General features: G+C 32.8%; 1 protein-coding gene across 1 annotated transcript; it reads left to right on the top strand.

Annotated features, from left to right (window-relative positions):
- The first annotated feature begins 561 nt into the window (after positions 1-561).
- LOC133327020 (arylalkylamine N-acetyltransferase 1-like) lies at positions 562-24321 on the top strand. The gene is made up of 3 exons (XM_061535614.1): positions 562-696; positions 5375-5551; positions 23740-24321. Exons 1-3 carry the CDS (start codon positions 610-612, stop codon positions 24319-24321), a joined length of 846 nt encoding a protein of 281 aa, XP_061391598.1. The 5' UTR covers positions 562-609.
- The last annotated feature ends 359 nt before the right edge of the window (positions 24322-24680 follow it).

Below are 24680 nucleotides of genomic sequence, written 5' to 3'. Positions count from 1 at the left end.
TTCTTCGTATTTTTTTTCCATTTTTCAAATTGTCGTTTTTTGACTTTTCTTCTCGGCCAGTGAGAAAAGTTAGCAGATCCGTGAAGAGTGAAAATTGTCTGTGTGTGTGTTTTCCTCATTTAGTCGCGTTGAGTGAATGCTGCTATTTTGACTTGGGAAAATAAATTGAAAATTGTGTACAACAACAGCTAAACATTTTGCAAACGAGAAAAGCAAAAAAAAAAAAAAAACAATAAAAAAAAATAATAGAAAGCAAAGCAAAAGAAAATGTTACGCTGTAGATAAACAACAACCATCTGTTCTGAATACCTTAATTTTTGTTTTCGTTTTTTTTCTCCTCGCAATTAATTGCTGTTATTTACCATCGAAGCAGAAGTTTCCACAGCAAAAAAAAAAAAAAGAAAAACATACATAAATAAATTAAGGAAAACATCAAAGAATTATAAAAATAACAAAATAATACTATTGTCGGCAACAATAAAACACACCCATTTATTGCCAATAATTTGACGCATTCCGTTCATAATTAATTTGAACATCTTAAAAAAGATTTATCTGTGAATTCATTCCAACCAAAAGCAAAAAAAAAAAATACAAATAACCGCCACCATGGAAATCGAAAATATCTCACAAATGCTACAAAATAGTCGCACATTTGCTAAAAATGATGCGATTATTATTGAACCACGATATACGGTGAGTAAAAAAATTAGCAAATAAATTTAAAAACAATTGTGAAAAATGTATATTAAAATAAATAGGTGTTGCGTGTAAAAATGGCCTAAATATTTTGGCCTATTTGTTATTCCATTTATTTTCAAGTGGAACTGAGAAAAGAAAAACTTTCGTCGATCACTGTCCACATTGTGACCATGACGATTTCGATAGGAAACATATGTCGTTCAGCAATCGATTTGTATAAGACAACAAAATTTCAGGGTTGGAAAAGTGTTACTAATGGAATTTAAGAAAAATAGGAAATAATGCATAGATAACAATAATGCAATAATAATGTACAAGTTTTAAAAATTATAAATATTACTTCAATAATTATGTCCTTCAGTATAAAGTAAATTAGGAAATGAAATGATTGACTTGATTATAATTACAGTCGAAATCAGTTTTAGGGTCGTTAAAGGAATTGATCGCTATAAGCGATTGTCTTTATGAAAGATAAGAAAAGTTCAGAACTAATTCGGGAATTGTCGCACAATGGCCAAAATTCAAATCTAGCGGGGAAAAGTCCAAAAATTAATCACCACATATTTTAAAAACTGTTTTTACCATATTTTTGTAAACATATCGGGGAACAAAGCATCTATGATCCGATGTGGATGAAATTTGATACAAGTCACTTATATGGCCTAATGACGAATCCTATATAAATTGGAGCAAAGTAAGCCGATTGACATGCAATTTTTTTAGATTTCAGAATGCGGGGGTTTTTTTTTTTTGTCTATGTAGATCTATGCCATTTCAATGGCCCTCCTGTTCTATCTACAGAATATTGTACATATGAGCATCTCTGTTATACCCTCAGCCTTTAGGCTAATGAGAAATATTGGTTTTAGACCCCATGTTTCTTCGGACCAAATACGTTTGGAGTCAATTTAGCCACGTCCGTCCGCCCGTGCGTTGTCCTTCTGACTGGCTGGTGCGCACGATAGCTCTCGAAGGCAGCAACCGATTTCATTCAAACTTTGCACATCTTAATATCCGATTTTAAATTTGTGCAGCCTAATATCTTTATCACGCCTAGATCAAGTTTAAATATGGGACCCACTGGTCCACTCTTTCTGTTGCCTCCCCCACAGAGGGTCAACATTTTCAATATTTACTATACCAATATCAATAACCAAACTTTGCATAACACATTACCTTTACCAAGTCTAGACTAAGTTTGAAGATGGAAACCATTCGTCCACTCTTTCCGGTACCTACCCCACAAAATGGTCAAATATCCGACGTTAATGAAACCTTCTACAACCTATTATCTTTACAAAGTCCGAATCAAGTAGGAAGATGGGACCCATTGGTCCACTCCTTCTAGTACCTCCCCCACAAATGGTAAACATTTTCAATATTTGTAAATCCAATATCAGGCGAATTAAAGGTTCGATGTGAACCAAACTTTGCACAACGCATTATCCTTACGAAGGCTAGATTAAGTCCGAAGATGGGACCCATTAGTCCACTCCTTCTGGTCAAAATTTTCAATATTAGTAAATCCAATATCAGTCGAATGGAATGCCCGATTTGGACCAAACCTTGCACAACCTATTACCTTTACCAACCCAGGATCAAGTCCGAAGATGGGAACCATTGGTCCACTCCTTCTGGTACCTGCCCCACAAATCGCCAAAATGTTCAATATTTGTAAATCCAATAAAAAATTTTGCTTAACCGGAAAAATATTGGAAGTTTGGTGTATCATTCACAAAAAATCGGACGAAACTATATATGGGAGCTATATCTAAATCTGAACAGATTTTAACAAAACTTCGCAGACACCAGTCTGGACTTAATTAAGTACTCTGTGCAGAATTTGTCCCAATCGGACAAATATTGGGAGTTTGGTGCATCATTCTTAAAAAAACGGACGAGCTATATCTATATTTGAACCGATTTTAACAAAACATTGCACACATCAGTTTGTACTTATTTCGATAGTCTGTACAAAATGTTATCCCAATCGGACAAATATTAGGAGTTTGGTGTATCATTCAGAAGAAATCGAACGAAACTATATATGGGAGTTATATCTAAATTTGAACCGATTTTAATACAACTTCGCAGACACCAGTCTGGACTTAATTCAGTACTCTGTGCCGAAGTTTGTCCCAATCAAACAAATATTGGGAGTTTGGTGCATCATTCACATAAAATCGGACGAAACTATATATGGGAGCTATATTTAAATCTGAACCGATTTTAACAAAACTTTGCACACTTCAGTATGGACCTAATTCAGTACTCTATGCAAAATTTTGTCCCAATATATATATATATATATATATATATAATACATAATTTTTGGAGGACTATCCGAATGATAAATGTGGATTTTCAATATGCATTTATTTTACAATGACAGTTCTTCCATAAAAATCATCATTAATTGACCTATATTAATAATATAAAGTTTAATATTTTGTTCACTGTTTGACATTTATTCCCCCTATAATGGTAACGCCTATAAATTCAAATAAAAGTCAACAACGGTCTTCACAAGAGACCTGTTTGTAAAAATTTTTCATTATTTTAATTTGATATTTCTAAAAAAATTCTGTATAATTACGACCCGGACAAAAAGTGTTTTATTTTATTTATATAAGCATAAAATGAAAATTGAAAAAAAATCGATTTTTCCATGTACACAAACCATAAATATTTTTGTTAATAACTTCCATATATGTACGTTTTCCATCCTTTAAATTTTTGGATGTTTACTCATATGGTAATAAATATTTATTGTATATGCGTAAACACGTTTGTGCACAGTCGCTGCATATAATACGCATCAATGTGCATGCAACATTAGATGACTTACGATTTATTTCTGCGAAATACAATGTATTAATTTATGGAGCATAACATTGCCATTTGTGCAATGTGAATATTCTATAATTATAAACAGTAGACCCTGGATATAAGGACTATGCATCCATTTCAAAATTATTTATGTACGTTGACTTCTCTCAAATTTTAAATACTTTAAAATTTTTTCAAAATTATCTGCATTTTTTGTATTGCTAAATTTTCAGCTATAATTTCTATAAAAGTTTTCAATAGGCTTTTCTAAAAACAATAATTTACTGTAGCATACAGGAAGGAAAATTATTTTGCGTATTCGCCGATGTGTCATGTTCATACGTCTCACAAGCAAACAGCAGGTTTACAAGAAATAAACAATTTGTAGTCTTCTCGTGGAAATTCATTTAACTGCACTATGATTTTTTTGCTTTGTCACATTTTACTGCTAATATGCACCAATGGCCAATGAACATTCGACCGACCGGTCTATCTGTCTGTCGGCAGCCAAGACGATTGGCTACACTTTCTTAAAAAATTTAATGTTTTTTTTTGTATTTTCTCTAGGGTGAATTGTGAGTATGACAACAATTCACGATCTTTGCATCATTAATAATACACTTTAGAATGTCATTTATGGACACTTCCACATTAGACGCCGGCGAACATGTGAACATGTGTCTGCGGGATTTTTTGGATCATGTGAATGTGACAAATATTAAGCATCGGCGGAATGACACATTTTTTTGAGAAAACAGAAAAACGATTTTATTTTAAGATTTTTATTTCAAATGCGATAAAATGGACGGGATTTTTCTTTCGAATTCTGATGAGTAATTTTTAAAGAATATTTTTAAAGGACTATTCGACCTATAGGCGTGGATTTTTAAAGAATATTTTTTAAAGGACTATTCGACCTATAGGCGTGGATTTTTAAAGAATATTTTTTAAAGGACTATTCGACCTATAGGCGTGGATTTTTAAAGAATACCTATAGGCGTGGATTTTTAAAATATTTTTTTTTATAGGCATGGATTTTTAAAGAATAGTTTTTAAAGGACTATTCGACCTATAGGCGTGGATTTTTAAAACATATTTTTTAAAGGACTATTCGACCTATAGGCGTGGATTTTTAAAGAATATTTTTTAAAGGACTATTCGACCTATAGGCGTGGATTTTTAAAATATATTTTTTAAAGGACTAGGTCGAATAGTTTTTTAAAGGACTATTCGACCTATAGGCGTGGATTTTTAAAATATATTTTTTAAAGGACTATTCGACCTACAGGCGTGGATTTTTAAAATATATTTTTTAAAGGACTAAGTCGAATAGTTTTTTAAAGGACTATTCGACCTACAGGCGTGGATTTTTAAAGAATATTTTTTTAAAGGACTATTCGACCTACAGGCGTGGATTTTTAAAGAATATTTTTTTAAAGGACTATTCGACCTACAGGCGTGGATTTTTAAAGAATATTTTTTTAAAGGACTATTCGACCTACAGACGTGGATTTTTAAAGAATATTTTTAAAGGACTATTTGACCTACAGGCGTTGATTTTTAAAGAATATTTTTTAAAGGACTAATAAAATATTTTCGATGAAGGATTGCGCAGCAATTTTAAAGGAATATTTTTTGGGACTATCCGAGCTAAAGGCGTAGATTTTTCAAGGATATTTTACAGAGGCTATCTTTAAGGAAGGCTTAGGAGCTAATGACTACTGTAAAAAATATATGTAAATCAAAATTATGTTAAAATAATTTTTTTCTTTTATATTCAAATACAAACATTTTATTTTATTTGCCAATATCAATAACATTTCCCTTCCTCTTTCATTTGCAGCTTTCGGATTTATATCCAATTGCAAGACTATCACAGAAAATGGACAGTGTATTGAATGTATCCGCCACCCCAGCTGTGACCAAGGCCAAGACAGATGATTGCCCATACACCGTGGAATATGTGACTGAAGAAGATTCAGAAGCACTTTTGGATATGCTGAAAACATTTTTCTTTAAGGTAAGTGTAGATTGCAATTGATACAATTTATTAAATATCCAATATTCACAAATGTCATTTGTCTCCATCAACCTCAATCTCTGGTTCAATCTCAAACTTCCATAAGCTTCAACAAAATTCGTGAAATCTTTTAATTCAATAATATCCTTGAACTTTCTATTTTTTCTCCATCACTCCCAATCTCGAGGTCAATAACATTTCTATCGTCAATGCAATGCAAATAATTGTGAATTTTTTTGCAAAACAATTTCAACACGAAAATTTCTTCATTGAATGCCATATGTTTTCTATTGATTAGCTATGCAAAAGGAATTCCGCAAAAAAACTCATAAATCTCTATTTTCCTGTGCAATGGACAGTGTTGAAAACAATCATTAACATTTCTTGTTGGTTGGTATGTATCGAAAATCTGCTGCTCTAAGTAAACAAAAATCCAATTGGAATTATTTCAAATACTAATATTTTTTTTCTCAATCGTTGCGTATTTGGTGTGCTTTGTATTTTCTTGTTTTTTGAAAATAGGAAACAACAACTACAACAAATTGTTGCAACTGAAATGAAGTACATTGAGAAAAACATTGGATTTAAAAAATAAGAGAGGATTTTTTGAATGAAAAATTTTACAAGGACTATTAGAGCAATACGATTGGATTTGTTTGTAATCTGTATTTTTTGGACGACTATCCGGTCTATAGACGTGGAATTTTAAAGTGTTATTTTTGAAGGAATATCAAAGCTATAGGCCTGTATTTTTAAAGAAGGACTCTTCGGGCTATGGATCTAAGGTTTTAAAGAAATAATCTTCGGTATATGGTCGTGGATTTTTATACCCTTCACCCCACTGTGGTACAGGGTATTATGTATTTGTGAATATGTTTGTAACAGCCAAAAGGAATGGAGATAGACCCATGGTTCCTTTAGAGAATATGCATCGAATCACTTTCTGAGTCGATTTGGATGCAATTTGGCACAGTTCACTTATTTGGCCCAAGGACGAACCCTATTGGAATCTTTATAGCTCCCATATATAGTTTCGTCCGATTTTTTGTGATTGATACACCAAACTCCCAATATTTGTCCGATTGGGACAAAAATTTTGCACAGAGTACTGAATGAGGTCCAGACTGATGTCTACGAAGTTTTATTAAAATCGGTTCAGATATAGATATAGCTCCCATATATAGTTTCGATGCACCAAACTCCCAATATTTGTACAATATATGGTTTCGTCCGATTTGTTTTAATGATGCACCACTCCCAATATTTGTCCGATTGAGCAATCCATAATTTTACTCGATTTCATACAAATGGTACACCAAAGAATCCAAGTCTGCCCGTTTGACATGCAATTTGTCATTGCTCTTCACTAGGAAACGTAAGATTCCTAGTTTCCGTTTGCCATCACTGGGAGGAGTGACATTAACCCTTTCGCTCTAAGAAAGGACTGCTGGCTCTATACTCATGTAAGAATTCCATTGGTAAGAGCTGGGGATTAAGACCCGAAATTATACACTGGCTGTATACGACGATCGTCTTACCCATTTTTACTTATGGTTGCCTTGTTTGGTGGCAGGGGGTTAACAAAAAGATGCGGCTGACAAAATTGAGTTTAGTACAGCGATCGGCTTCAATCCTGATCACCGGAGCGTTAAGAAGTGCACCACAGGCAGCCTTGAACGCAATTTTGAATCTCCAACCTTTGGTCATTCTGATTAAATTCCAGGCGGCCAGGTGTGCCCCAAGGCTCCGGGAAACGGATGCCTTGAAATAGCTGAATAGGTTGTGACCTCTTTAGGGGGAATAGTCATATTAGAAACTGTGTTCCCTCTCATAGGGACTTTAATGACATCAAAGTTGAGTTTCCTAGTAGGGAATCCTGGATTAGTGGTTCCTCACCTCTGCCAGATGGAGGAGGGCACTGGCTCAGGCGTTTACTGTAGGGAATTAGGAGCATATAACTCATATAAACTCAACAACCTTTGTAGCGTTTTCCAAGCAGAGATTCTTGCAATCACGAAAGCGGCCGAGATATTAAAATCACTTAATGCCGACATTACGGGACCGTTGACTATATATGTGGATAGTCAGGCGGCCCTTAAAGCGGCGAAGTCGCGAACTATAAACTCAAAAACAGTTCATGATTGCAAGTCCGATTTTTAGGAAATACGACAGATAGTTGGTTTATGTTGGGTTTCAGGACATAGTGACATTGAAGGGAATGAAATAGCCGACGAGCTTACTCGAGGGGGCTCACAGTCGTCCAATGTTCCGATTGAGAGATCTGTGAGACCTCCCATCGGCTATTTCACTGGCAGAATCCGTGCGTTCTACTGTGAGGTAGTCGGCAACAGATGGCTAAGAGAACCTGCTTGCAGAATCTCAAGATCTATCTGGCCTGAATTCTCTCGTAAAAGAACGTCTTCGCTGCTGACACTCAATAAGAGGGAGATCAAAACCGTTGTGGGGATCATAACAGTAACACTGTAAGATTAGATCTCTCACTTCGAAGTGGGACTCCAGTAGAGAGGATTACTGTCGTCTATGTGAGGACGAAGAAGAACTGAAAACAATTGAACACATCCTCTGTAAATGTCCATCGCTGATTAGCAGAAGACACAAACATTTCGGAAGATATGAAATAGATAATCTAGTCTTCTTCTCCAAAAATAAACCCAAACCAGATCCTAGGCTTCGTCAAAAATTTGACATGGCTAAAATAACCTTTCTTTCGCTATCATTTCTCCTTGCTCCTCTACTATCTCTTTTTCTTTTCTTTACAGGTAATATAAAAGGATGATCACAATGGACATGGTCTCCGAGTGGACGGTTGTAACAACCGTACATACCTAACCTAACCCATCTACAGGATATTGTAGATATTAAAATATAGTCGGGCCTCGCCCGACTTTTGAATTTTTCTTACTGGTTTTAATGGAAGTGATGTGCTAAACCCAAAATACGAAAATAGTGTCAATTTAGCGAATATTGGTGGGTACTGTTATAAGAGCACTACACCAAACCCTTTACCGATATAACCCATTTGCAACACCAAACATCCACCTTATAGAGGAGGGTATAAAATATTATTATACCATGAGGGAGTATAATTCACGGACTGAATCATGTGGAATTCCTATGAATAGTTTTGATGTGTACTCAGGACTCTCTACGAAGACGAAAATCTTTCTAGCTGACAAATTGCGAAGATCGATGAAAATAATTTTAAAGATATTCCACGGGAGAAGATACACGATCCGGGAGGACTTAACATTGTTATTATGAATTAAAAATATTTTTGGAACGTTCTCCAGTTTAAGGACATGGAATATTTTTGCGGCGTACACAAGTCTTTAGTCGTAGATTTTTTAAGAACATGTGTAAAGCATACTTAGGGTTAGTGTTGTATGGCAGGATCTGTCATTTCCATTGGAAAGTTTGATATTTTTATACCCTTCACCACACTGTGGTACAGGGTATTATGTCTTTGTGCATATGTTTGTAACAGGCAAAAGGAATCGAGATAGACCCACGGTTCCTTTTGAGAATATTCATAGAATCACTTTCTAAGTCGATTTAGGCATGTCCGTCTGTCCATCCGTCCGTCCGTCTGTCCATCCGTCCGTCCGTCTGTCCATGTTAAATTGTAAACAAAGTGCAGGTCGCATTTATTATTCGCATTTATTATTCCCATATATAGTTTCGCCCGATTTCATGTAAGTGGTGCACCAAAGTCCACATATATCTCTCGATTTGCACGAAATTTGGCATAATGCACTGAATTGAGCCCAGAATGATGTCTGCCATGTTTCGTGAAAATCTGTCCAGATTTAGATATAGCTCCCATATATAGTTTCGTCCGATTTCATGTAAATGGTGCACCAAAGTCCAAATTTCGCTTAACATACTGAATTGAGAATAGAATAATGTCCGCCAAATTTCGTGAAAATCGGTCCAGATTTAGATATAGCTCCCATATATAGTTTCGTCCGAAATCATGTAAATGGTGTACCAAAGTCCAAATTTCGCTTAACGTACTGAATTGAGAATAGAATAATATCCGCCAAATTTCGTGAAAATCGGTCCAGATTTAGATATAGCTCCCATATATAGTTTCGTCCGATTTCATGTAAATGGTGCACCAAAGTCCCTATATATCTTTCGATTTGCACGAAATTTGGCACAACGTACTGAATTGGGCCTATAATAATGTCTGAAAAGTTTCGTGAAAATTGGTCCAGATTTAGATATAGCTTTCTTATATTATAGATTGATTTTAAGTAATTGACTCACCAAGGATATCATATAGTCGGCCCCGTCCGACTTTACTACTTTCCTTACTGGTTAACATATGGTTTTACATAATAACGTGTGAATTATCTTGAGACAGTATCGGTAAATATTTTTCTATATTTTTATTGAAAATCTGTTTCTATTGAAAACCCCCTTTCAATTTCTCTCAGTGTCCACCGGTTTACGCGTACACTTATTATGAATAATTACCCAGTTTGTTATTTTTTTGTCTACTGTAATTGCCTTTGTGTGCGATGCGGTGCGCAACGGCATGGATGTGTACGTCTTTTGCAATTATTTTGAGTGTAAATATTTTGATTTTTATTGTTTGAATTGAAATTGAATGTTTGTTTATAGAATCGGACAGAAAGAAGTGCGCAAGCATAGCATAAACAAATTCGCACCAAAAATAAATGCTAATTATTTGCTTTCGTTAATAATGCCTGAAATTAAAAACACAAAAAAAAAAACCAAACCAAAACCAAGCACCATACCAACCGGCAAATACCAGACACACAAAGAAACACACACGATCGAAGTGGCGATGTCGGGGTTTACGAAAAAATAAACGCGTGGATCTTCAGCCGTTGATAGGAAAACAGGTGCGAATTCTGATGTTATTCGATTTTGTTTTGTTTTTGGTAATTGGCACACGTACGTGTCGCTGGTGAATTTGGATGGTAGCCAGTTGGGAGGGAATGTAAATGTAAATGACAATGATGATTAAGTGGAGTACGGGAATTTCTATACATATGCTAATTTTTTGAATATTAATGACTTTATTTTTATTATTTTGGAATATACCATAAACAAAACTTTTATCAAATCTGTATACCGGCTTTGCTGAAAAAAAAAAACAAACCGTAAAACGTGTTTTTTCATTAGAGAGTCAAAGTGATAAATTAAAGAAAATATATTAATTACTTTTTTATTAACCCTTTCATTACTGCTTGAGGGTGTCTTCAAATGCCTACTCATTAAACTGTTTTTTTTTTAATTGTAAAAGCTGAATAATAAAATAAAACTTATCGTTGAAAATGTTCAGCAGATCTCATGACGACCATTTGAGTAAAACTGCTTTTAACGTGGACCATTTGAAGATGATTTTGTTCACATGAGGGTTAAGCAATATAAACACCCATATGTTTTGAGTTACTTCCCTTTAGGATGAATAACCTGACATTTTATTTCAAAAAAATTATTTCGCATTGCCATTAAAAAATTGATTGATTCAAATCATTACGAGTTATTCCACACTTCATTCACACATTTGAATCAAATAATAAAAAAATATTCCACAACTTTTAAGAATTTCGCAATGCAAAATAAATTTATCGGAAGTTAATTTTAGAATACATAAAATTCCATATGTTGAATCCATTTAAGTCATATTGGATTCATATAATCATATGTATTTATATTATTTTGTGCATTTATTTATGGCGAATTCTGATATTAAATCCAGTAGCTGAAACCAGTAAAATAAGAAATCAAAAACCAATCGTATCATAATTTATTCTAACTAACATTTCAATATTTTGAAATATTCTTCACAAATTCTTCTTTAAAAATAATGGAAAAATACTATCCCCAAAAAACAAATTTTTTATTTAATTTATGGTTATGTTGAATTGTTCATAAAAAAGTTATACCACTAATATATATTGCATATTTATTCAAAAATTATGTTTAAAATCCCAGCATGAAGGCCGAATTCTTTTTTTGAGAAAATTAAATACCATATTGCAGATATCTAGATCGAAAAATTCGACGACATTTCAGTTGAAAATGGAATATCCAAAATATGAAGGTGTGAAAACATATATTAAACCAGTAAGGAAAGTTCAAAAGTCGGACTATATGATACCCTTCACCACTTTGGCTACATATAAGAGATGTTAATATCTATAATATCCTGTAGATAGAACAGACATAGAATCTTTGGGGGACCATTGGGATGGAATCGGACGAAATTAAATGTGCTATGTAGATAGATATTTGAACCAATTGAAAAAAACCCCTATACACATACCATTCTAAAATCAATAATTCATTACTCTGTGCAGAATTTTGTCCCAATCGGATGAAAATATATATGGGAGCTATATGTAAATCTGAACCGATTTTAACAAATATTCGCATACATAAGTATATACCTGATTCAGTGCGCTGTGCAAAATTTTGCACGGACATTTATTGGGAGTTTGGTGCATAATTCATAAAAAACCGGACGAAATTATATATGGTAGCTATATGTAAATCTGAACCCATTTTAACAAAAATTAGCAGACATCAGTCTGGACATAATTCATAACTCTGTGCAAAATGTTGTCCCAATCGGGCAAATATTGGGTGTTTGGTGTATCATTCATAAAAAAATCAGACGAAACTATATATCAGAGCTATATCTAAATCTGAACCGATTTCAACAAAACTTCGCATTAATAAGTATGGAACTGATTCAGTGCGCTGTGCAAAATTTTGTCACAATCGGATACATATTGGGAGTTTGGTGTATTATTCACAAACAATTGTACGAAACTATATATGGGAGCTATATATAAATCTGAACCGATTTTCTCCAAATTTCATCCAAATCGGATAATAAATGCGACCTGTACTTTGTTCACAAAAATGCAAGGACGGACGGACGGACATGCGTAAATCGAAGGTGATTCTATATATATTCTCAAAAGGAACCATGGGTATATTTCGATTCCTTTTGCCTGTTGCAAACATATGCACAAAGGCATAATACACTGTACTACAGTGCAAAGTGACAGCTACTTCAATTGAAAAATACCGAATATGGGCGGCACGATTTTTTTTAAAAATCCACGCTTATGGATAGTCCTTAAAAATATTATTAAAAAGATCTTCGTTTATTGTTAGTCCATAAAAATATGTTTTAAGCCAGTGAGCGGAGAAGTATATTCGGACGGGGCCGACCATATGAAACCCTACACAACTTCTACCAACCTTTAATTTTTGTGGTTCTATACTCAGAACCTGGGCAAGATATTTGCACTCTCTTGACCGATTATAGGTCAACAGCTCTACGTTCTAAGAAAAATAAAGATTTCGGTTTATTGCATCCTAAGCATCATCTCAAAATCACCGAAAAATGTAGGAATTGTCATTGGCCATAACCGGAACTTTATGTAAAATTTCAAAGAGATCAGCGCGAAATTTCCGCCCTCTAGTGGGGTAATAGTAGTACTAAACAATATCATAACACAATATCATAGACTCCCACATCCGAGAACATATAACCATATAATTGGTATCTGTTTAAAGGTCAACCACGCCTCTTGGATATACTATCAACATCTCTGGTCTATGTCCTTAGGAGTAAATATATTCGCCATAGAATTCAAAATTGGTAATTTTTCACACAAAAGTCAGGGTCCATTTAACCCGCTAAATATTGACCGATATTTATGAAAACAGTCATGTTTATTCTTTGGCCTGATCCCCTTCTCCATGTAAAATTTCGCTATGTTTGGGCGATAATTGTGGCCTCTGAAGAGACCAGAAAATCAGTCAAAAATTAACCATTTGGTCCATAATATGCCCAAAAACAATAGGGGTCTTCATTGGCCAAAAGATTGGTCCATGACTGTGGCCTGTATCGTGTTTACAAAATATAATGTACAGACGGACGGACACACATGTCTAGATCGACTCAGCTAGTCAAGATATGACGATCGGTATATTTAAAGGTGGGTCTAGGACCAATATTTCGCGGCGTTACAAACTCTTGGGGCTGCACAAAGCTATAATACCCTGACAACATAGTTGAGTAGGGTATAAAAATCTTCGCTTATGGATAGTCTTTAAAAATATTTTAAAAAAATCCACACGTATATTTTTAAATCAATAAGGAAAGTAGCAAAGTCGGACGGGGCCGACTACATGACTAACAGACGTCGAATTTTTGAAGGACCATTCACAAGAATAATACTAAATTAAATCGGACGAAACTATATATGGAGCTATATCTACATCTGGACCGATGTTCAGGAAACTTAACACACATCATTCTAGACCTAATTCAGTACGCTATGCCAAATTTCGTGCAAATCGAGAGATATATGGGACTTTGGTACACCATTTACATAAAATCAATGGGAGCTATATCTAAATCTGAACAGATTTTTCCCAATTTCAATAGGGTTCGTCCATGGGCCAAATAAGTGACCTATGCCAAATTTGATCCAATTCGGATCAAAAATGCGACCTGTACTTTATTTACAATTTAACATGGACCGACAGACGGGCATGCATAAATCGACTGAGAAAGTGATTATATGCATATTCTCAAAAGAAACCATGTGTCTAACTCGTTTCTTTTTGCCTGTTACAAACATATGCACAAAGACATGTGGTGAAGGGTATAAAAATATTGTAAAACACTTTATTCTTAAATCTCGAATAGTCATTCGAAATATATTTCCAGGTTTAAAGCTCGGATATTCTTTTAATAAATAGTTTTGAAAAATCTACGTATTGTCTTTCATAAAATAGTTTTAAAAATCCACCTTTAAAGCTCGGATAGTCTTTCGAACCAAAATATTCTCAAAAGGTAATTATAGTCCGAATTATATGTCTTTGAAAACAAATATTATTAAAAGACATCACACTTTTAGATATATCAAGCCTATGAATAATATTCTTAACAAATTCAAAATTGTAGGTCACATGCTTAAGTAGCCCATCCCATTTAGTAAAACGCAATAAGCTATTACATTAATATTATTTATCCGCCCCAATATATTGGCTTACAAATTTCAATGCATAGGTACCCCTCCCTCATATTAGAATATTCATATTTTGTATTTTTACATATTAATGCGTAATTTTCCTGCAACTTTTATTGAGCCTGTTGATTTTTTTAATATATGCAAAATGTAATATTTATGGCAAACAATAAATATTTGTATAAAATAATTGTCATATAATCGTTAAGGTGTTAATAAAAAATACGCTAATATGTTTTTTATAACTGTTTTGCATACACTATTTATTATCGTTATTTATTAATGAATTCTGTTATTATTTATTCAATATTATGGTTGTTGTTGTTTATTCTTAACATCGTAGTTTTTGTTTGTTTGAATAATTAATTCTCTTAGAAAATTCAATAAAGAAGAAATTCTCAAAAAAATTAAAAAAAAACTCTTTAAAACATCAGTATAAATTTAAAATTCAAATTACAAAAATTTCACTTTTATTCTGAAAAAAAATAATCCCAAAATAAAATTCAATTTCTATACAATAACAATTATTGCAATAATAATTCGTCATTGTATGCCAACAAATTCGTGAAACAATTTCCAAATGATTTGCCAAAAAAATTATATATGTGGAAAATTTCATTCAATATTAATGAAATAAAAATTCTCCAGATAATTAAAAAAAACCATCTGCATAAATATTAAATTCAAATTACAAAAATTTCACTTTTATTCTGAAAAAAAAAATCCGAAAATAAAATCCACTGCGAATTTGCATACAATAACAATTCTCACAATAATAATAATTCCTCATTGTTTGCCAAATAATTCGTGAAACAATTTCCGATTTCCTTAAAACGTGCCTTTCCATTCGATACAATGTGAATTTCGGTGCATTTTTAATGACTTTTGAATAAAATTTAAAAAAAATAAAAACAGCAAAAAACAATTGCTTACGTATCGATTTTTTATTCGACATATTAAGCCATAAATAATCAAAGATAATATCTGAGCAACAACTAAATTGTTGTAATAACAATATGTAATAATAAAATGTCTAAGTTCAGTTCCTAAATGTTGACGGGACAAGTGTGTGTGTATGAGCCGTGGTGTGGCGCACGTTTTTTATTGTTTTCTGTTTTTTTTTTTTTTATAATTGCTACTTCATATATGGAGAAAAGAATGTAACAATTGTTTTCCTATGGTGGTATTTTTTATTTAGTTTTTGAAATATATATTTTGATATAAAAACGTATCGATCTAAATCTAAACTTATAGATAGGATAGTCCTTAAAAATTGTATTCAAAAAATCATCCCCTGTGCATCGGATAGTCTTCAAAAAATTTTATTTAGAAAGTCCACGCATATAAATGTTTTTCTTAACCCACATATACTCAACCGCAAATGACCAATTAATTCTGATAAACGTGTCCCAAAAATCAATTCTTTCAACAAGATTTATTAAAAATCTATACTTAAGCTTGGGTGGACCTTGAAGCTATTTTTTTTAATTTAATTCTTCAAACATGTTTAAAAAAATAACGCTTGAGATTTAAGTCCAGAAAAATATAGTCCAGATAGAACAGAAAAAATATTTTTAGAACTCGGATAGTCTTATTTGGAAAATCCTCCCATGTGGATCGGATAGTCCTTAAAAATATTATTTAGAAAATCTACGCTTATAAATCATAAAATAAAATATTTTTTTAATCCACACTTATACATTGTTCGTAGAGTTCTTTAAAATATTCTGAGTTTATAGTTCAAAGATTTATTCACAAAATATGCACCGCCAAAAACGTTTTGGCCGACCAAAAATGCGCTAATGTGTAGCTCTTATAAGAGCTCATAATGACAAGGTGCATAGTTGAATAGTTTTCCTTAATAAGCAGACGACCATTTACTTCGAAGAGCTTCTTCCACGAACAAGTTTCGTCGATTTTTTTTTAATAACCATACTTATTAGTCTAATAATAATATTATTAAATAATTAAAAAAAAAAAACAGTTAGCGGAGCAGTATAGTCGGACGGGGCCGACCATTTGATACTTTACACAACTTCCAAGGAAATCTATCTTTGTGTGGTTCTATATTCTGATTCTTGGTCAATATTTCGCGATAGTTGCACCCTCTTGACTGACTAGAGGTCAACAAATATTACTAATATTCAGTACAGCCCTTCTAATTACTTGTCCAGATTCCATTCACTATGGGTTGTGTTGTGATGTTCGGCTTTCAATTGTGGCCTATAGATCGACTCGAAAAACACAAAAAATTATGTTTTTGGTCCACTTCATCCAAATATTATTATCTGATCATAACCGAAAATTATAAGCGTTGTCCTTGACCATAACTGGGTCCTAAAGGAAAATTTCAAAGCGATAAGCACTACACCTTTTTCACATGTTATTCAAAACATATGAAATGTAATTCGAGAATTCCATTTGTAATTCACAACATATAATTTGCAATTCGAGAATTCAATTTGTAATTCATAACATACCAGTTGTAATTCCAGAATTTCATTTGTAATTAATAAAATACCTTTCGAAATTCATAGAATTCCATTTGAAATTCATAAAATTCCATTTGCAATTCCAAGTATTGCATTTGAAATTTATAAACTTCCACTTGATATTAATAAAATTCCTATTGAAATTTAAATAATTCAATTTGAAATTCTTAATATTTGATTTGAAATACATAACATTTCATTTGTTTTTCATAACATTTCATTTTATATTCGAAAAATATTAATGTTAACACACAAGGAATGTGTATGAATTTGAAATGAATTGTTACGAATTACAACTGAAATATTCTGAATTACAAGTGAAATGTTATAAATTTCAAGTTAAATACTATGAATTTTAAACGGATTTATTTGAATTTCAAATGAAACTCTACAAATTTCAAATGGAAATATACCAATTAAATTGAATTTTTTTAAATTACGAAATAATTTTTTTGAATTTCATATGAAAAGTTTAAAATTATAAATGAAATGTTGTGAATTACCAATTACATACTCGAATTACAAGTAAAATGTTATGAATTGCAAATTGAGTTCTCCAATTACAAATGAAATTCTCGAATTACATTTTTAATGTTTTGAATAACATTTGAAAAAGGTGTATATTTCCGCTACTAAATAATATATGAATACGTAAGCACATGTAAATATTTAAGTGTAGCTTCCACATCCGAGTACCTACGACAATATAATTGGTATCAATTTAAAGGTCAATCTCTCCTCTTGGATATACTATCAACTTCTCGGGTATATATCCTTCAGGACTAAATATATATGGCATTGAATACAAATTTTGTAATTTTTCACAATTGCGGCCTCTGGAGCGACTAGAAAAATGGACAAAAATTAAGTATTTGGTCCATTTCATCCCCTAAATATCTTTACCCAAAACAATTGGGGTTTTCATTGGCCAGAACCCATCCTACATGCAAAATTTCGTGAAGATTGGCCCATAACTGTGGCCTGTATCGTGTTTACAAATTATAATGGACAGACGGACGGACATACATGTCTAGATCGACTCGTCTAGTCGAGATATGATATGATCTGTATACTTAAAGGTGGGTTTAGGACCAATATTTCACGGCGTTGCAAACTTTTGGAGTCGCACAAAGCCTGACAATATAGTTGTGTAGGGTGTAAAAATATTATCGAAAAATCCAGAAATATTGTTCTAATAGTCCCGATGACCGTTTTCTTAAAAACCCACACTCATGGATCTATTTGTCTCCTTGAAATTTGTATTTAAAAAATCCACAGTTGTGGGTCAAATAGCCCCTCTAAATAAATAATAAATAGCCCTTATAGCTTTTGAAAAGTATTAAAAAAAATACGTTTACTTCTTTTGAAAAAAAAATGAAACAAGCAAAATTTCTTAAATCGGTGGGGTTCTTTATATATGAACAAATGTTAATGTATTGAAATAAAAAAAGTCAAATTTTGCCTTTACATGTCTGATGGTCCTTAACATCTCATTCCTAAAAATCCATCATTTTAACGCTCTAGTGATACTTCAAAAATGTTTTAAATAGTCATTGATGGTGCTTCAAAAATGTTTATAAAAAATCCTTAATATAAATCTTCAAAATATGTCTTGAAAATAAAGAACTTAATGCTGTGTTTATTCTAAAAAGTTATATTAAATAGTCCACGGTTAAAGATATGGTAATTTCGGAATATTGTCCAAAAATAAACGCTTTACAGCTCTGATGGACCATTAAAAAATTAAATTACTTATTATTACTTATAATAAATATCCATGTTTTAAACTCTGATGGCTTTTCAAAAAAAAAAAACTCTTAAAAAAACCTCACCATAAAATCTAGATGGACCTTCAAAAATATTCCTAAAAAGATCTATGCTTGACAGTCCCAAAAACTACGATAATTGGTCGAATATTCGTTTTTGAAATGTTTTTTAAAAAAAATCTGCACATACAGCTTTGACAATCCTTGCAATATATCCCTTAATAAAACCCCCGCCCCATTTTTTTCCTACCGCCCTTTACCTAAGATAAATTGTATTACTTAATTAAATTCCTCACCAATGTCAATGCATGTAAATAGGTATACAGGTCAAGATCGTGATAAGATAGCACAAAAACCTGACACATTTCTGCCACCCCCTGTTTTACATGTTGTTTTTCGATTTTTTTCTTTCAACAAAATCGTGCTGCTCATGTTTTAGTGATAGTGACTAACTTTCCAACATCCGTGAGTGCAGCAACGATTACGTGAAAATCAAAGTTTCAAGTTCAACTCGTTGTGTGCAGCCTTTTAGCAAACATCACGAACCATGGGCGGTTGGGTTCAAAACTATTATCCATTGTATAATTAAAACTATTTATAATTTGCACAAACATCCATCCATACATGCAAATATATTCATTTCAATAAATCACGTTTAATTCCTTTATCTAAACTAATAAACACCTTTAGTTTTGGCTTGGAAAAACCAACAATCCACCATGGAGGGATGGATGTGGACATTAAGACATTGGGTCTTGATAAAAATTGCAATATCAAAATAAATGCACATTGTAATGAATTGTGAAGGGGGTGTTGTGCCAGAGGTAAAAATTGTACCGAATCCACTTAAACACAAACAACAATAAAAAATACAAACAAACACACCCTCAATTAGACAAAAACAAAAAATGAAGAAAAAACAATAGATTACATTTCAATGTTCATGATTTAATTAATCACCAAAGCCATCGATCGGCACGGCACGTTCGCTTAAATACTACAAAATGAACGGAGAAAAAAAATAATTACGGCGCTGTACTGCATGGTGGTGATAGCTGTTGTCCCGACAGCTAACCAACCAACCAGCCAGCATGTATTCTGGCATTTAATGAATGAATGAAAGAATTACGTCCGATCCAGATGTACAGACGTCGACCACCAAGTATTAGCTATTAAGTAAGCCAAGCTTATATGGAAACTCCATTTGGTACTTAACTACTTTTGTTGTAATTTATCGCATTTATCACATTTGACTGCTCTATTTTCAGCAGAGATGGTGAATTGCAAAGGTGGAAATTAAAAAAAAATAAAAATTTAATTCAATCAATTAGCTAAGATTAAGGATGAATATTTTTAGATCAACTACAATTTTTTATAATATAATGGACCAAAGAGAGAGATTTTTATGGTCCTTCAACAAATATTCCTGAAATATTCAGATTTTAAAGCTCCGACTATCCTAAAAAATAATTTTAAGCAATCCACACTTTAAATGCGTATGGTTCCTCCAAAGGATTCTCAAACAATGTACTCTTTAATGTTATATGGCCTATCGAAAAATGTCTTCAAAACTTAAGCTTTAAAACAACAATGGACTTTCAGATAATATTCATAAAATAGCTATTTGGCCAACAAGATTGGACATTTTTGGAATATTTTCAAGGATAATTATACCAATTTAAGTGTTGTTTAATATAAACAAATAAAAGTGTCGTTAATGCCTCCCGAACTTTTTATAAACTTCAACATGAGTTATTATATCTAAAATTGATCGGAGCTTCAGGGGAAAATGAAATACCAAACTACATTCATTTAGGATTGGCATGGACCTTGAACATACCGAAAATTTTGAAGTGCTAATTATCTTAAAAATTTACGCCTCTGATCTTTTTTTAGAAATATACGCCTCTTAAACAAATTTAAAAAATATATGCCAAAAACTTGAGTATCCTTCAAAATTATCTTCAAAACTACTTAATAATCTACGTGAGTATCCTTTAAAAAAGTTAAGAAAATCTATTCCTCAGACCAGAGTATACTTAAAAAAAACTTTAAAAATCTAAAACTCAGAGCTAAGCATAAAAAATTAGAAATCTACACCTGAGACCAGAATATACCTCAAGCTAATTTTAAAAATCTACGCCAAAGAGTATCCTTAAAACTTGCGTTAAAAATCTACGCCTCAGTCCCGAGTGTTCTTCAAAATAAAAATTTAAATCCTAAAAGATCTGAGTATCCTTAAAAATTAAAAAAAAATTAACCTCAGAAATAAATTTCCATAAAACAAGTAAAAAAGTGTCAGTCGGTGTTGCCGACAGATATTTACCCCCAGCCTATGGAACTTCTAAAAATCTAGGCCTCATGTCTAGCTAACCATCAAAAAATCTTTATAGTCCACGCTTATAACTAGAATAATCATGCAACAAATTCACACTCGGAAAATCCTTTAAAAATATTCCCAAAAAATCCACACTCAGATAATCCTTTAAAAATATTCATTGAAAGTCCAAGCTCCCAGCTCAAATAATCCTTTAAAAAAATTCCTTAAAAAATCCACGCTCGGATAATAATTTAAAAAATATTCTTTAAAAATCCACGAAAAATTTTTTTAAGGTTTATTCGAGGTATAGACATGGATTTTTAAAGAATATTTTTTAAGGACTATTCGAGCTATTATATAAAAATCCATGTCTATACCTCGAATAAACCTTAAAAATTTTTATTTAAAAAGTCTACTTTTTATGTCGTATAATCCTTTAAACAATTAACGCTTCTAGCTCGGATAATCCTTTAAAACACAAAAAAATAAACCTTCAAAAATTATTCTTTAAAAATCTTCGTATCTATGTCGGATAATCCTTTAAAAAATCCACACTTCTAGCTCGGATAATCCTTTAAAAAATATTATTTATAAAACCCACGCCAATAACTCCGATAGTCTTTAAATAAAAATTCTTCAAGAATTCTTATTAAACCAGTGAGCGGAGCAGTATAGTCGGACGGGGCCGACCATATGATACCCTACACAACTACCACGAAAATCACACTTTCGGCGGTTCTATATTCTATATTTTCCAAAAAAATGGTCACTTTAGGTTTTGGTTGATTTGACCCTCGGAAAATTGACCGATCATCATCTAAACAGCTGCTCTAAATATTTGGTCAGATCCCCTTCACCTTGTAAAATATATGATGTTCTGTATATAATAATTGCCTCTAGAGCTACTAGAAAATCTGACAAAATTAAAGTTTTCGGTTCATTGCACCCCCTGAATGAAATCTCAACATCACCGAAAACTATAAGCGTCGTCCTTGACCATCAGCGCGACATTTCCGTCCCCCAATGGAGTAATAGTAATAATATGCACATATTCACCTTTACTTAATTGCGTATAACTCCCGCATCGGAGTACATACAGCCATATAATTGGTATCAATTTGAAGGTTAACAACTCATCTTGGACATACTATCAATATCTCGAGTATATGTCCTTCAGGAGCAAGTATATACGCCCCAGAATAAAAATTTTGTAATTTTTCACACAAAAGTCAGGGTCCATTTGACCCGCTAAATATTGACCGATCTTTATCAAAACAGGCATGCTTATTCTTAGGTCCGATCCATGTAAAATATCACGATGTTCGGACCATAACTGCGACCTCTTGATCGACCAGAAAAACTGACAAAAATTTAGTATTTGGTCCATTTCATCCCCTAAATATTAACCGATCTTTATCAAAAACAATAGGGGTCTTCATTGGCCAGAACCCATCCTACATGCAAAATTTCGTGAAGATTGGTCCATAACTGTGGCCTGTATCGTGTTTACAAATTATAATGGTCAGACGGACGGACACACATGTCTTGATCGACTCAGCTAGTCGGGATATGTCGATCGGTATACTTAAAGGTGGGTCTAGGACCAATATTTCGTGGCGTTACAAACTTTTGGGGCTGCACAAAGCTATAATACCCTGACAACATAGTCGTGTAGGGTATAAAAATCGGATAATCCTTCAAAATTCCTCGCCTGTAGTTCAGAGAGACCTTCAAAAAATATTGTTTACAAAGTCTACGTTTATACGACAAATAAAAAATATATTTCAAAAATATTATTAAAAAAATTCCGCGCTTTTTATTCGGTTATTTTTTCAAACTTATTATTGGTATAGTCCTTAAAAATATTCCTTACAAATCTACGCGTATAGTTCGTATAGTACTTTAAAAAATACACGCATATATCCTTAATAACCCTTCAAAAAACTTTTAAAATCCTCCCTTCAGAAATAATTTTTTGAAAATTCACGCATTTTTAATGAATACAAATATTTAAAAAGAAAAAAGATTTAAGTCTTATATTCTGAATTTATGAATGTTGAGCACATTGTAATTTTCCAACCCTGATTGTAATTAACTTGCTCTTTAATTGCTGGTATTGGTCTTTAACTAAGTCAGCATCGATCACTAATGGATTCACAACTACTCGACTACCTACCTCTAATCGTATCGCGAGAATGCTGCTGCTATTTTAAACGATTCTTAAACGTTTATTTTTTTCCGAACGGATAAATATTTATTTTCACACTTTATGTGGTAATAAATTGGCTACTTATTTATGAGCGGATTGAAAACATAAATAGTGAATTGAGTTTATAAATAAACCAATATGGCAATTGGAATTAATTGCTCTAATTGTAAGGCGGAACATTGTAAATTAATAGTAGAACAACAACAAAACGATTCTGAATGTCTTAACGACATTTAGTTGTCAGCATATCCTTTTTGCGACAATGATTTATTGAAAGTTGTTTAAAATTAGAATTTTGTTGGAATAGTGTAAATTCTTTAGTAATTTTTATTGTTTTCTTTTTATTTACAGGATGAACCCCTTAACACCTACCTTAACTTGGGCGAATGCAAGGAGCTCGAGGAATACTCCCTGAAATGCATCAAGGACGGCTGCTCCTTCAAGGCTGTGGCTAAGAATGGTGAAATAATTGGTGTGTTCCTTAATGCCCTTATGCACCGCCCTGCCCCTGATGCGGTACCCGAGGCCTCTGCAGATGCCTGTGAACATCCTAAATTTAAGAAAATTCTCCAACTGATGGATTTCATTGAGGGTGATTTCAATGTTTTCGATTTGTATCCCGGCACCAATACCATTTTGGATGGTAAGATTCTGTCGGTAAATACCAATTATCGTGGTCTGGGTATTGCTGGCCGTCTTACCGAACGAACATTGGATTATATGCGTGAACATAATATCCCTGTGATGCATGTCTTGTGTTCTAGTCACTACTCGGCTAGAGTTATGGAAAAATTGGGTTTCCATGAGGTGTATCGCTTAAATTATTCCGACTATAAGGTCAATAATGAGGTTGTATTGAAACCAGAACCACCTCATGTTGCTGCCAGGATTTTGGTCAAGGAGATTGCGGATGTGGTGAAAACAAAACTATAAAAAAAAGAAAACGCAACACAAAGAGGAGGAAGAAGAGGCTAGATGTTTAGCTGAAAAGAGGAGGAGAATGGAGACAGCCGGAGATTGAAAGAAAATGAAAAAGAGAAAAAATTCCCCACCCATTTGTTAGATGCATGGTTGTATGTACGATATGTATACCACCCTAGGTGTATGTATATGTTAGTTTGTAATATTTGTATGTATGTCTGTTGTTAATGAGTTTTGTTTTTGTTTTTAATTTTCTTTTTTCTTTTCTACATATAATTAATATTTTAAAACTTAAAATTAAAAATACAAATATTAAGAAAGTAATGTGATTTTTTAGAATGATTTAAGTTACTTTTTATATGGTGTTGGTT

This window comes from Musca vetustissima, unplaced genomic scaffold (genome assembly GCF_032173495.1).
Source record: "Musca vetustissima isolate MV318-11 ecotype Yass unplaced genomic scaffold, APGP_CSIRO_Mvet_v1 utg13279, whole genome shotgun sequence".
NCBI lineage: Eukaryota > Metazoa > Arthropoda > Insecta > Diptera > Muscidae > Musca > Musca vetustissima.
Note: the sequence above shows the minus strand (reverse complement) of the source record. Positions and strands in the feature narration are given on the sequence as shown.

Bases quoted from the DNA above. Each gene is read 5' to 3' on its own strand.
- LOC133327020 (XM_061535614.1), top strand. From the start codon at position 610: ATGGAAATCGAAAATATCTCACAAATGCTACAAAATAGTCGCACATTT. The intron at 697-5,374 runs GTGAGTAAAAAA...TTTCATTTGCAG, and splicing joins TTATTGAACCACGATATACG to CTTTCGGATTTATATCCAAT. The intron at 5,552-23,739 runs GTAAGTGTAGAT...TTTTATTTACAG, and splicing joins TGAAAACATTTTTCTTTAAG to GATGAACCCCTTAACACCTA.